At 44.9% G+C, this 9,586-nt stretch overlaps 1 protein-coding gene and 1 long non-coding RNA gene across 3 annotated transcripts in view; one reads left to right on the top strand and one right to left on the bottom strand.

Moving 5' to 3' along the window:
- LOC134340746 (uncharacterized) overlaps window positions 1–9,586 on the top strand; it is a 95,756-nt gene that overhangs the window by 82,024 nt on the left and 4,146 nt on the right. The gene's annotated exons all lie outside the window — the stretch shown is intronic.
- On the bottom strand, window positions 6,370–9,420 carry LOC134340925 (PR domain zinc finger protein 1-like). The gene is made up of 3 exons (XM_063038528.1): window positions 9,328–9,420; window positions 7,964–8,092; window positions 6,370–6,903 (listed from the first exon to the last, which is right to left on the bottom strand). The coding sequence occupies exons 1-3, from the start codon at window positions 9,418–9,420 to the stop codon at window positions 6,370–6,372; spliced, it is 756 nt and encodes a 251-aa protein (XP_062894598.1).

Genomic DNA, 9,586 nt, shown 5'->3' with positions numbered 1-9,586 from the left:
GACCATGGTATTACTGGAAAGGTACGAGTATGAATAGCAGATTGGCTGACTGCCAGGAGGCAAAGAGTGAGACTGAAGGGGACTGTCACGAGATTCACAACCTCCAGGTAGCTATTTATCACCTTTCGCAAGGAGGAAGCGAGAGTCACTCAGGAGAGCCAGTCATTTGTTCTGTGGAGCCAGCACATCTTTCAACTCGGAGGGATTCAATGATGACCCAGGTTCTTGCCTCAGCTTCCTCACCCAATGCCCAATGCCCAATGCCCAAACCCAACAGTGTTTGAACTCCAGCCGCTCCGGTTCCCTTTGGAGCACGGAAAAGTGTTCTTCTGTATCTTTCTCCTGACTGGAAGAGCCCTGGCCTGGGCCACTGTGCATTGGGAACGGAGGTCAAAGTTTTGCTCAGATTTGGAGTAATTCAGAGCCGCCATGAGGAAGGTGTTTCATCACCCTGCTGGAGATTGCCGAGCCTCGGACCACCTGATGAAGATTCAATAGGTGGGACAGTCAGCAGCTGACTACAAAATCGAATCTTGGACCTTGATTGTTTGGAATGGGAAGGCCTTGGCCACTTTATACCACCACAGCCTCCAAGATGAACTGAAGGATGCCCTCACCTTGGGAGAGCCAGCAGAGAACTTCAAGGTTCTGACCAACCAGTCCATCCATCTCGATAATCATCTGGCAGAGCGAAAGTGTGGCCACTTCAGGAGGTCGAAGGGAGCCGGTCCCTACACATCACAGTTCCTCTCCCCAACCTCGGACCATGACCAGCCCATCTCCTGCTCAGGATCCTGTCGAGCACGTGCAGGTCGGCTGCACTAGACTCTCCGCCAGTGAGAGGTCCCACCACCGGAGTCAAGGTCACTGTGTGACTGTGAAGAAGCAGATCTCATGCAGGCTGCAACCGTGCTGCTAATACTGTCCAGTGTCGGGAGGACGGTGATGGTAGGGGCCATTATTCCCAATCCTCCTGATTCTGGTTTCATGCTGAAGGGGAAATTCACCTGGTGTAAGATCATGAGGCCGGTGAAACATAGAAACATAGAAACATAGAAAATAGGTGCAGGAGTAGGCCATTCGGCCCTTCGAGCCTGCACCGCCATTTATTATGATCATGGCTGATCATCCAACTCAGAACCCAGCCTTCCCTCCATACCCCCTGACCCCTGTAGCCACAAGGGCCATATCTAACTTCCTTTTAAACATAGCTAATGAACTGGCCTCAACAGTTTGCTGTGGCAGAGAATTCCACAGATTCACCACTCTCTGTGTGAAAAAGTTTTTCCTAACCTCGGTCCTAAAAGGCTTCCCCTCTATCCTCAAACTGTGACCCCTCGTTCTAGACCTCCCCAACATCGGGAACAATCTTCCCGCATCTAGCCTGTCCAATCCCTTTAGGATCTTATACGTTTCAATCAGATCCCCCCTCAATCTTCTAAATTCCAACGAGTACAAGCCCAGTTCATCCAGTCTTTCTTCATATGAAAGACCTGCCATCCCAGGAATCAATCTGGTGAACCTTCTTTGTACTCCCTCTATGGCAAAGATGTCTTTCCTCAGATTAGGGGACCAAAACTGCACACAATACTCCAGGTGTGGTCTCACCAAGGCCTTGTACAACTGCAGTAGTACCTCCCTGCTCCTGTACTCGAATCCTCTCGCTATAAATGCCAGCATACCGTTCGCCTTTTTCACCGCCTGCTGTACCTGCATGCCCACTTTCAATGACTGGTGTATAATGACACCCGGGTCTCGTTGCACCTCCCCTTTTCCTAATCGGCCACCATTCAGATAATAACCTGTTTTCCTATTTTTGCCACCAAAGTGGATAACTTCACATTTATCCACATTAAATTGCATCTGCCATGAGTTTGCCCACTCACCCAACCTATCCAAGTCACCCTGCATCCTCTTAGCATCCTCCTCACTGCTAACACTGCCACCCAGCTTTGTGTCATCCGCAAACTTGGAGATGCTGCATTTAATTCCCTCATCCAAGTCATTAATATATATTGTAAACAACTGGGGTCCCAGCACTGAGCCTTGCGGTACCCCACTAGTCACCGCCTGCCATTCTGAAAAGGTCCCGTTTATTCCCACTCTTTGCTTCCTGTCTGCTAACCAATTCTTCACCCACACCAATACCTTACCCCCAATACCGTGTGCTTTAAGTTTGCACACTAATCTCCTATGTGGGACCTTGTCAAAAGCCTTTTGAAAATCCAAATATACCACATCCACTGGTTCTCCCCTATCCACTCTACTAGTTACATCCTCAAAAAATTCTATGAGATTCGTCAGACATGATTTTCCTTTCACAAATCCATGCTGACTTTGTCCGATCATTTCACCGCTTTCCAAATGTGCTGTTATCACATCCTTGATAACTGACTCCAGCAGTTTCCCAGCCCACCATCATCAGCCCTACTGCTACCCAGTTTAATTGAGGGTTAACAGGTCATGGTCATGGTAGTCTTTCTCGGGGTAAACACAAGTTTTTGACTGCTACTTTTGTCCCTTATTTGGGAGTGAGAAAGCTGGGTTCAAGAGATTGGTTGGAATGGGAAGACCTTGGCCACTCTATACCACCACCACCTCCAAGATGAACTGAAGGATGCCCTCATCTTGGGCATCATGACCACCTCAGCCACAGGACTGTGATTATCAGCCCCACCCTGGTTATCTGTGTCTCAGACAATAAACAGCAAGAACTCAAACAGAAGCCACAATACCAACAGCAGTTGTGAAAGAGGCATCTCCAACAGCAATAATCATGACAGCCTCAGCCACAATACAAACTGCAGCAATAATACTAACAGAAGCATCAATGACAGTCATAAACTCACCTGTAGGGTGAGCTTGAATCTACGTCTATCTGATGCAGTGGGAGTTTCGCTCCAGATTTACCACACTTAAGTTTGCTGCTGACACCACTGCTGTTGGCCAAATCGAAGGCTGTGATGAACCAGCGTAGAAGAGGGAGATTCAAAATCTGACTGAGTGGCACCACAACAACCTCTCATTCAATGTCAACAAGACCAAGGAGCAGATTATTGAATTCAGGAGAAGGAAACAGGAGATCCATGAGCCTGTCCTCAACAGGGGATCAGAGGTGGAGTGGCTCGTCAGTGTTATAATTTCAGAGGATCTGTCCTGGGGTCAGCATGTAAGTGCAATTATGAAGAAAGCATTGCAGCGCCTCTGCTTTCTTAGAGCTTTGCACAGATTCAGCACGTCATCTAAAACTTTGACAAACTTCTAATGAGAATATATTGACTGGTTGATGGACTGGGCCATATCCACTACTTCTGTAGGATTTTTCATTCACGTTTAATTGTCATTCAATCACACATTTATACCCATGAATGCAGGCAAACAATGTTTTATAAAGCAAAAGATAAACTGTGGCCATATTATTCCATTACAATCTGAATTCTACTCATCACAATGCCAGGCCATCATATGTGAGATCTTAAACGTAAACAACAGGAATTCTGCAGATGCTGGAAATTCAATCAACATACATCAAAGTTGTTGGTGAACGCAGCAGGCCAAGCAGCATCTATAGGAAGAGGTACAGTCGATGTTTCAGGCCAAGACCCTTCGTCAGGACTAACTGAAGGAAGAGTGAGTAAGGGATTTGAAAGCTGGAGGGGGAGGGGGAGATGCAAAAATATGTGAGATCTTGTTGGTCTCCTTTGTGCTGATGGCATTATTTTAAAGAATCTTTCCTAAAACTGAGACATATCAGCTGCTGGATTGAAAAAAAAAGTCATGTTGTTTCAGTAAGTGGACAGTTTTCAATCTTTTCCAACTGTACCTTTTTCTATCAACAGATATCCTCTTTGCAGACCCAAATGCAGGGTTTTCCAATCTTTTTAATGCCATGGACATATACGATTAAGCAAGAGATCCGTGAACCCCAGGGTGGGAACCTCCACCCACATTTGTCTGTGTGTGTGTGTGAAAGAGAATATTGATTGTGAGTTATGGGTGCCAATGTGATAGACTGTGTATTCACAACAGCAAAGGTTACAATTTGTTTCCTAGTGAGTGCACGTGGTGAATAGAAGTGAGTGTGAGAGAAATTGTGAGGAAGTACACTCGAGAGAGTGAACATCAGTGCACATGGATGAGTGTGAGCAAAAAGTACAAGTGTGAAGCAAGATTCCTGTAAGTGAGAATTTCAGTGTGCAGGAAAAACTGTCTCTGTGCGTACACGTGTTTGGTGTGTTCATGGTGAAACTGAATGAGCCTCACTTCATATTTTGGGGTTTTTCAGCTTCGCCTCTCCTCTGTACAAATTTGCCATCCTGAGAATCTGTATAGTTTTTTCCCAGTACCTTTTCACTGAGATCATTCAAGACCCGATCTTGACCTTGATGCAGTAGTTGATATGGAACTTGGAGATGGGTCCAGTGAGTCAATGTGCCTACGTGTTCAGCTTAGCTATAAAGACTGATTTATACTTGTGCATCAAATGTATGCCTAGGTGTGGCGTAGCAGCATACCCTACGCTGTACTCTACGCCAACCCTACGCTGTAGCCTGCGCCACTCTCCCAAAATGTAACTGTGTGTCACCGCAACGCAGACCGAACAACTGTGATTGGTCCGCTTGGTAGCATCGCATTTCCTCCTGCGCTGCAATAGCTTCCCATTGGGCGACTGAAGGGCAGGGAAGGAACTCTGGCTGCAATGCTTTCCATAAAGCTTTACAGACCTCTGAAATTATGGAGGACCCTGTGCTTGACGCTAGTTTGTAGCTAGCTGCTACAGCCTGTTGACTTCCACCTGAAGCTAAAACTCCAATGGTGATTGCCAGTCTCAGAGTATACTGTGCGTACACTTATGCGAAATGAATGGTTGGAGACGATGAACCAGATCATCAAATCTACCTGCCGACATCCGAAAATATTTGAAATGCATTTCCTCGTCCATGTCTGTCAGTGGCCGGACAAGCACAGAAAATTCACCCTCCTTCAGTTTCAGTCGCCATTGTTTGAAGTTTGAGTTCTATGCAACACAGTGGCATAGAAACCCCACTGCCAACTAGCGTTTTGGCGGTGAATTGCAGAGCGACGCAGACAGACCAACGCACAAGTATAAATGCTCACAACGGCGTAGCCCACTAGCGTAGGCTGCAGTGTAAGCTAGTACGCACAAGTAAACACGAGGAAATCTGCAGATGCTGGAATTTCAAGCAACACACATAAAAATTGTCCGTGAACGCAGCAGGCCAGGCAGCATCTATAGGAAGAGGTACAGTCGATATTTCGGGCCAAGACCCTTCGTCAGGACTAACTGAAAGAAGAGCTAGTAAGAGATTTGAAAGTGGGAGGGGGAGGGGGAGATCTGAAATGATCGGAGAAGACAGGAGGGGAAGGGATGGAGCTAAGAGCTGGACAGTTGATTGGCAATAGGGATATGAGAGGATCATGGGACGGGAGGCCTAGGGAGAAAGAAAGGGGGAGGGGGGAAATACAGAGGATGGGCAAGGAGTAAACTGAGAGGAACAGACTATTGCCGTTGAATGATTTTGCTGCTGGGAGGATTTGCTTTCCCTGCCCAGCCCTCAGTCTTACAATGACCCACTGCAGAGACTGTTGGCCCGAACAATAGTTTACTATTCCAGTGCAAAGACCTCCAAGAGGACTACAACCTTGTCATAGGGATTGTGTGCCTCAATGTGTCAGAGAGCTATGTTGACAAGAGTCACGATTTTATGCTTTAGGTCTTGGTATGATCACCCATGCCAAACAGGTCAAAGGACAGAAACAAGGTGCAGAATAGTTCACTGGTCCTCCAGGTTCAGGGATACATAGTTTTACGCCCCCTTGTTTTATATATGTGCCTAAGACTTTTGCACAGTACTGTATCATAAACTCTGAGACCCCTGACCCAGAAATTCATTGTTATCCTCCTCATTCCTAACTGCCAAAGGTCTCCTTCCTAGCCAGACTTCAGGAGTTCAACTCTGGGAATTTATGAGTGTAAGTTTCTGGTTGGATTCAATTGCCTGTCTTTATATAACATTTGATCTCACCAACTCACTAACAATACATTGCACCTATTGTGTCTACATAATTTTCCACAAACAACACGCAGAACCTGAAAAATACAACGTCACTGACACGGATGCCAAGCATTAACAACTATCGGTCTTTATCATGTCCACTGACAAGAAGAAATTTTAAATAATTAAACTATTTTCTCATCAGACACTGGAGATATCAATCAAGATTTTGTCATTGTGAACTTTATTGAAAAAAGAGAATGTTGTGTTTCTTAATAAATAAGAGATTCACCTAATAAGAACAAACTCATATCCGATGTGAGTCCCACACATGATAATGATCATCGTACAATTATAGACTGGCTTCTTGCTTGACCCTGATGGGTCCCAGGGATGCTGGATCATGGTTGGAAGTCTTGTCCCTGTCATGGAGGTCGGAGGGTGGATGGCTGCCTCCATTGTTCTTGTGGTATTCTGCTCTGAATTGATCCTCTTTGTGGTCATTCTCAAGGACAGGTATTGGAAGTTCCTCGGTTACCTCCTCCTTCTCTGTTACTGGGGCAACCTTGTCCAATCTTTCTGCCTCTTCATTCATGTCGATTTCATCGTTGATCTTGGGATGATCCTCATTGGTCCGTTTGGAGTCTGGTGCCATGGGGCAGCAGCCCTTCTGGTGCCTCTTCAGGCTGCGTAGGTGTCTGTAGCTCTTGGAGCAGAGGTGACACTTGTGTGGCCGCTCTATGTTGTGTACGTGCCCATGCAACTTGAGGGTAACGAGCCCAGTGAACTTGGCTGGGCATTGCTTGCAGCGATATGGCCGCTCTCCGATGTACAGGTGAAAGTGGGTCTTCAAGTTACTGGTGCCAGTGAAATGCTTGTGACACACCTGCCCGAGCAAAAGAAGGAAAGATAAGTCAAGCATTGGAAGAAAGGCAAAACTGTGCCACATTAAAATGAGTTTCATTCCTGTCCCACAGGGTATGTGGGTTAAAACGGAGACGAATGTCCATGTCACACAATCCTACTCCACTTTTTCTCTAAATGTTGTATGTTATGGCCTGTATTTCATTAACATTCTTTCCTTTCCTCACAACCACCGCCACCCCCATCCATTCTGCTTTCCTGAATGAACCACGGGCTCTTCAGATGCCATCTATGATCTGAAGCCTCATTTAACTGAACCAGCCCTTTAAGGGTCTCCATAATGAGAAGTGCCAACCAAGACAGTTCTGCACAGAAGAAGCATGTCATGTGAACAATCTAATAGTACACCAGAGAACTCTGGGTTTGATGCAGATTTGTCAGTAATTTGTAAAATATTCCAGGTGTGAAGGCCAGGTGAGCTCTCTGCCTGTGTACCCAGGTTCCAATTGATGGAACCCATGACATTGGTCTTGGCCCATCAGAGCCTGTTTGTAAAATCTCAGGATCAGTTCATTGGAAAAATTCCAAGGTACTGTCTGCACTGGTGCCAGACTGGACTCAATAAGTATGGCCAGTTAGGCTCCGACTAATTTTGTCTGGATTTCTACAAGGCAGCCTATCAGAAGCAGAAGGACAAATTTCCACTCTCTCATCAGTTGGAGTGTCCCTGATGATGGATGCTGCTTTCCTACAACAGTGTTTCATGTCGATGTGCTCAATAGTTAGAAGGGCTTTATCTGTGATGGACTGGGCTGCATCCATTTCTTTTTGTGGGATTTTCTGTTCAAGGGCATTGGTTTTTCCACACCAGAATGAGATGCAGCCAGTCAATATACTCCCCACTGCATATCCATAGAGGTTTGTCAAAGTCACCCCACCTGTGAAAGCACTGATGGTATTCAACTGTGGGGTGTGTCAATATTGTCTGTGCTGCTTTTTACAATTAGTGTCAGGAACCATGGCTGACTCTCTTTGAATCACCTCAGTTTATTTCCCAAGTTTCCTGGCATGCACTCTCTTACCTGACACTGGTGAGGCTTTTCCCCAGTATGTACAAGGTAATGTTTCTGAAGATAGGCCTGTTGTGTTAACGTCTTACTGCAAGTGTGGCAGGATAAAGGTCTCTCTCCAGTGTGGATCCTCAAATGCATCTGCAAGGAAAGGAATGGAGTTAGATCATAGTCTGCTGGAGGTTGGGTCCTATGTTCCATCAAAGTTGCATTAGTAATAGCTACACCAGTTTAATAGTAGTTCAGTCATTCATTTAAAATTTCCTTTACGTCTCACACACACAAGATAGGCCGAAGAGCTTCTTTCAGTTCTGTAGTGTGTTATGACTCCAGATAACACAAAAGTGTATGGCCACTTTCGCAGATTTCAGGTTTTTGAAAACTAACTTTTATTATCTGGGAACTGTTTGAACAAGCGTACCAACACCAAATTCTGTCCAATAATGATGAAATCATTGATTTGGTTATACAAGCATGTTGGGTTAAATATAGAGCAACTTCACTCATAGTTTTCTTGAGACACACCAAATAATTTGACATCAAATTAAATTCAGTGTTTTAGATTACCCTGAACTTCCATCCTATGTCATGTTGTCTGATTTGGTTTGGGCACAGTCACAGACCAATTGCCCATCATTCCTCTCTGTCTGTAACCATTGTCTCTTCTGATACATCAGTGAGCTGAATCCTTAACTTTGCTTCTCTCTCCTCTACTTGACCCTCAGAGTATTTCCACTACTTTCTCCTCAGGTTACAGTTCTGTGTTTATTATTTCAGAAAATGCTTGTGTACTACTGTAAATATATTGTTTGATTAAGCATCCCTTGTTGTTTGAATAATTAATTCTGGGTTGTATGTAAAAGGGTATGATTGGCATCATGCCACCACACCAAACGTGTGATTCTCGCTTAAAGTAAAAACAAACGTATGTGAGTTATCTCCCAGCTCCCTTGTTTGCTTTTCAATTCATTTCAATGTTTTGAATTTACAAAACATAACAGTATTTAGTGCTTTGTCTTTTATATTATCAGTTACCAGCAACCTGGTCACAACAGTTTATGGGAGAACATAAACAAATGCAAGAGCTTGCCTTTCTACCCTTTGTACCTGTGAAGAAAGAATAAAGCCCTTAACTCCGAATGGAGTCATCGGGAGACCATCTTTTTCACCTCACCTCAATTACCTCGAAGGCAGGCTGGGACTAATGCAAGTCAGGTTTGAATGCTGAACAATGTGCGATATCCACATTCGATTTCTGAAGAGAGTGAGAGATTGTGAGGTAGTCAACCACTCAGCCAATCTCTGTAGCAAACATTACCTCACTGCCTGCAGCTCTGTGACATCACGGTGAGGTAGACGTCCCGTTATGAGCTCACCTGAGTCCCAAACCCCTGTTCTAATCTGTCCTGTATTTCATTTACATACACAATTTGTTGTTCAGTTAAATGGTAGTTTGCCTTTTTAACCATTGACATGAAACTCTGGTGAATTGGGGCAGCCATTTAATTGGGCCAAAATTATGTTGGAAACCACTGTGTTTTTATAAGATGAACTAATCCAAGACTGAAGTTGTATTTTAATGATTTGTACTTTTCAACAAACACATGTATTTTTCGCAGTCTGTGGTGGGTCGTC

Source organism: Mobula hypostoma, chromosome X2 (assembly GCF_963921235.1).
Source record: "Mobula hypostoma chromosome X2, sMobHyp1.1, whole genome shotgun sequence".
Lineage (NCBI taxonomy): Eukaryota > Metazoa > Chordata > Chondrichthyes > Myliobatiformes > Myliobatidae > Mobula > Mobula hypostoma.
This window is presented reverse-complemented; position numbering and strand designations above follow the sequence as displayed.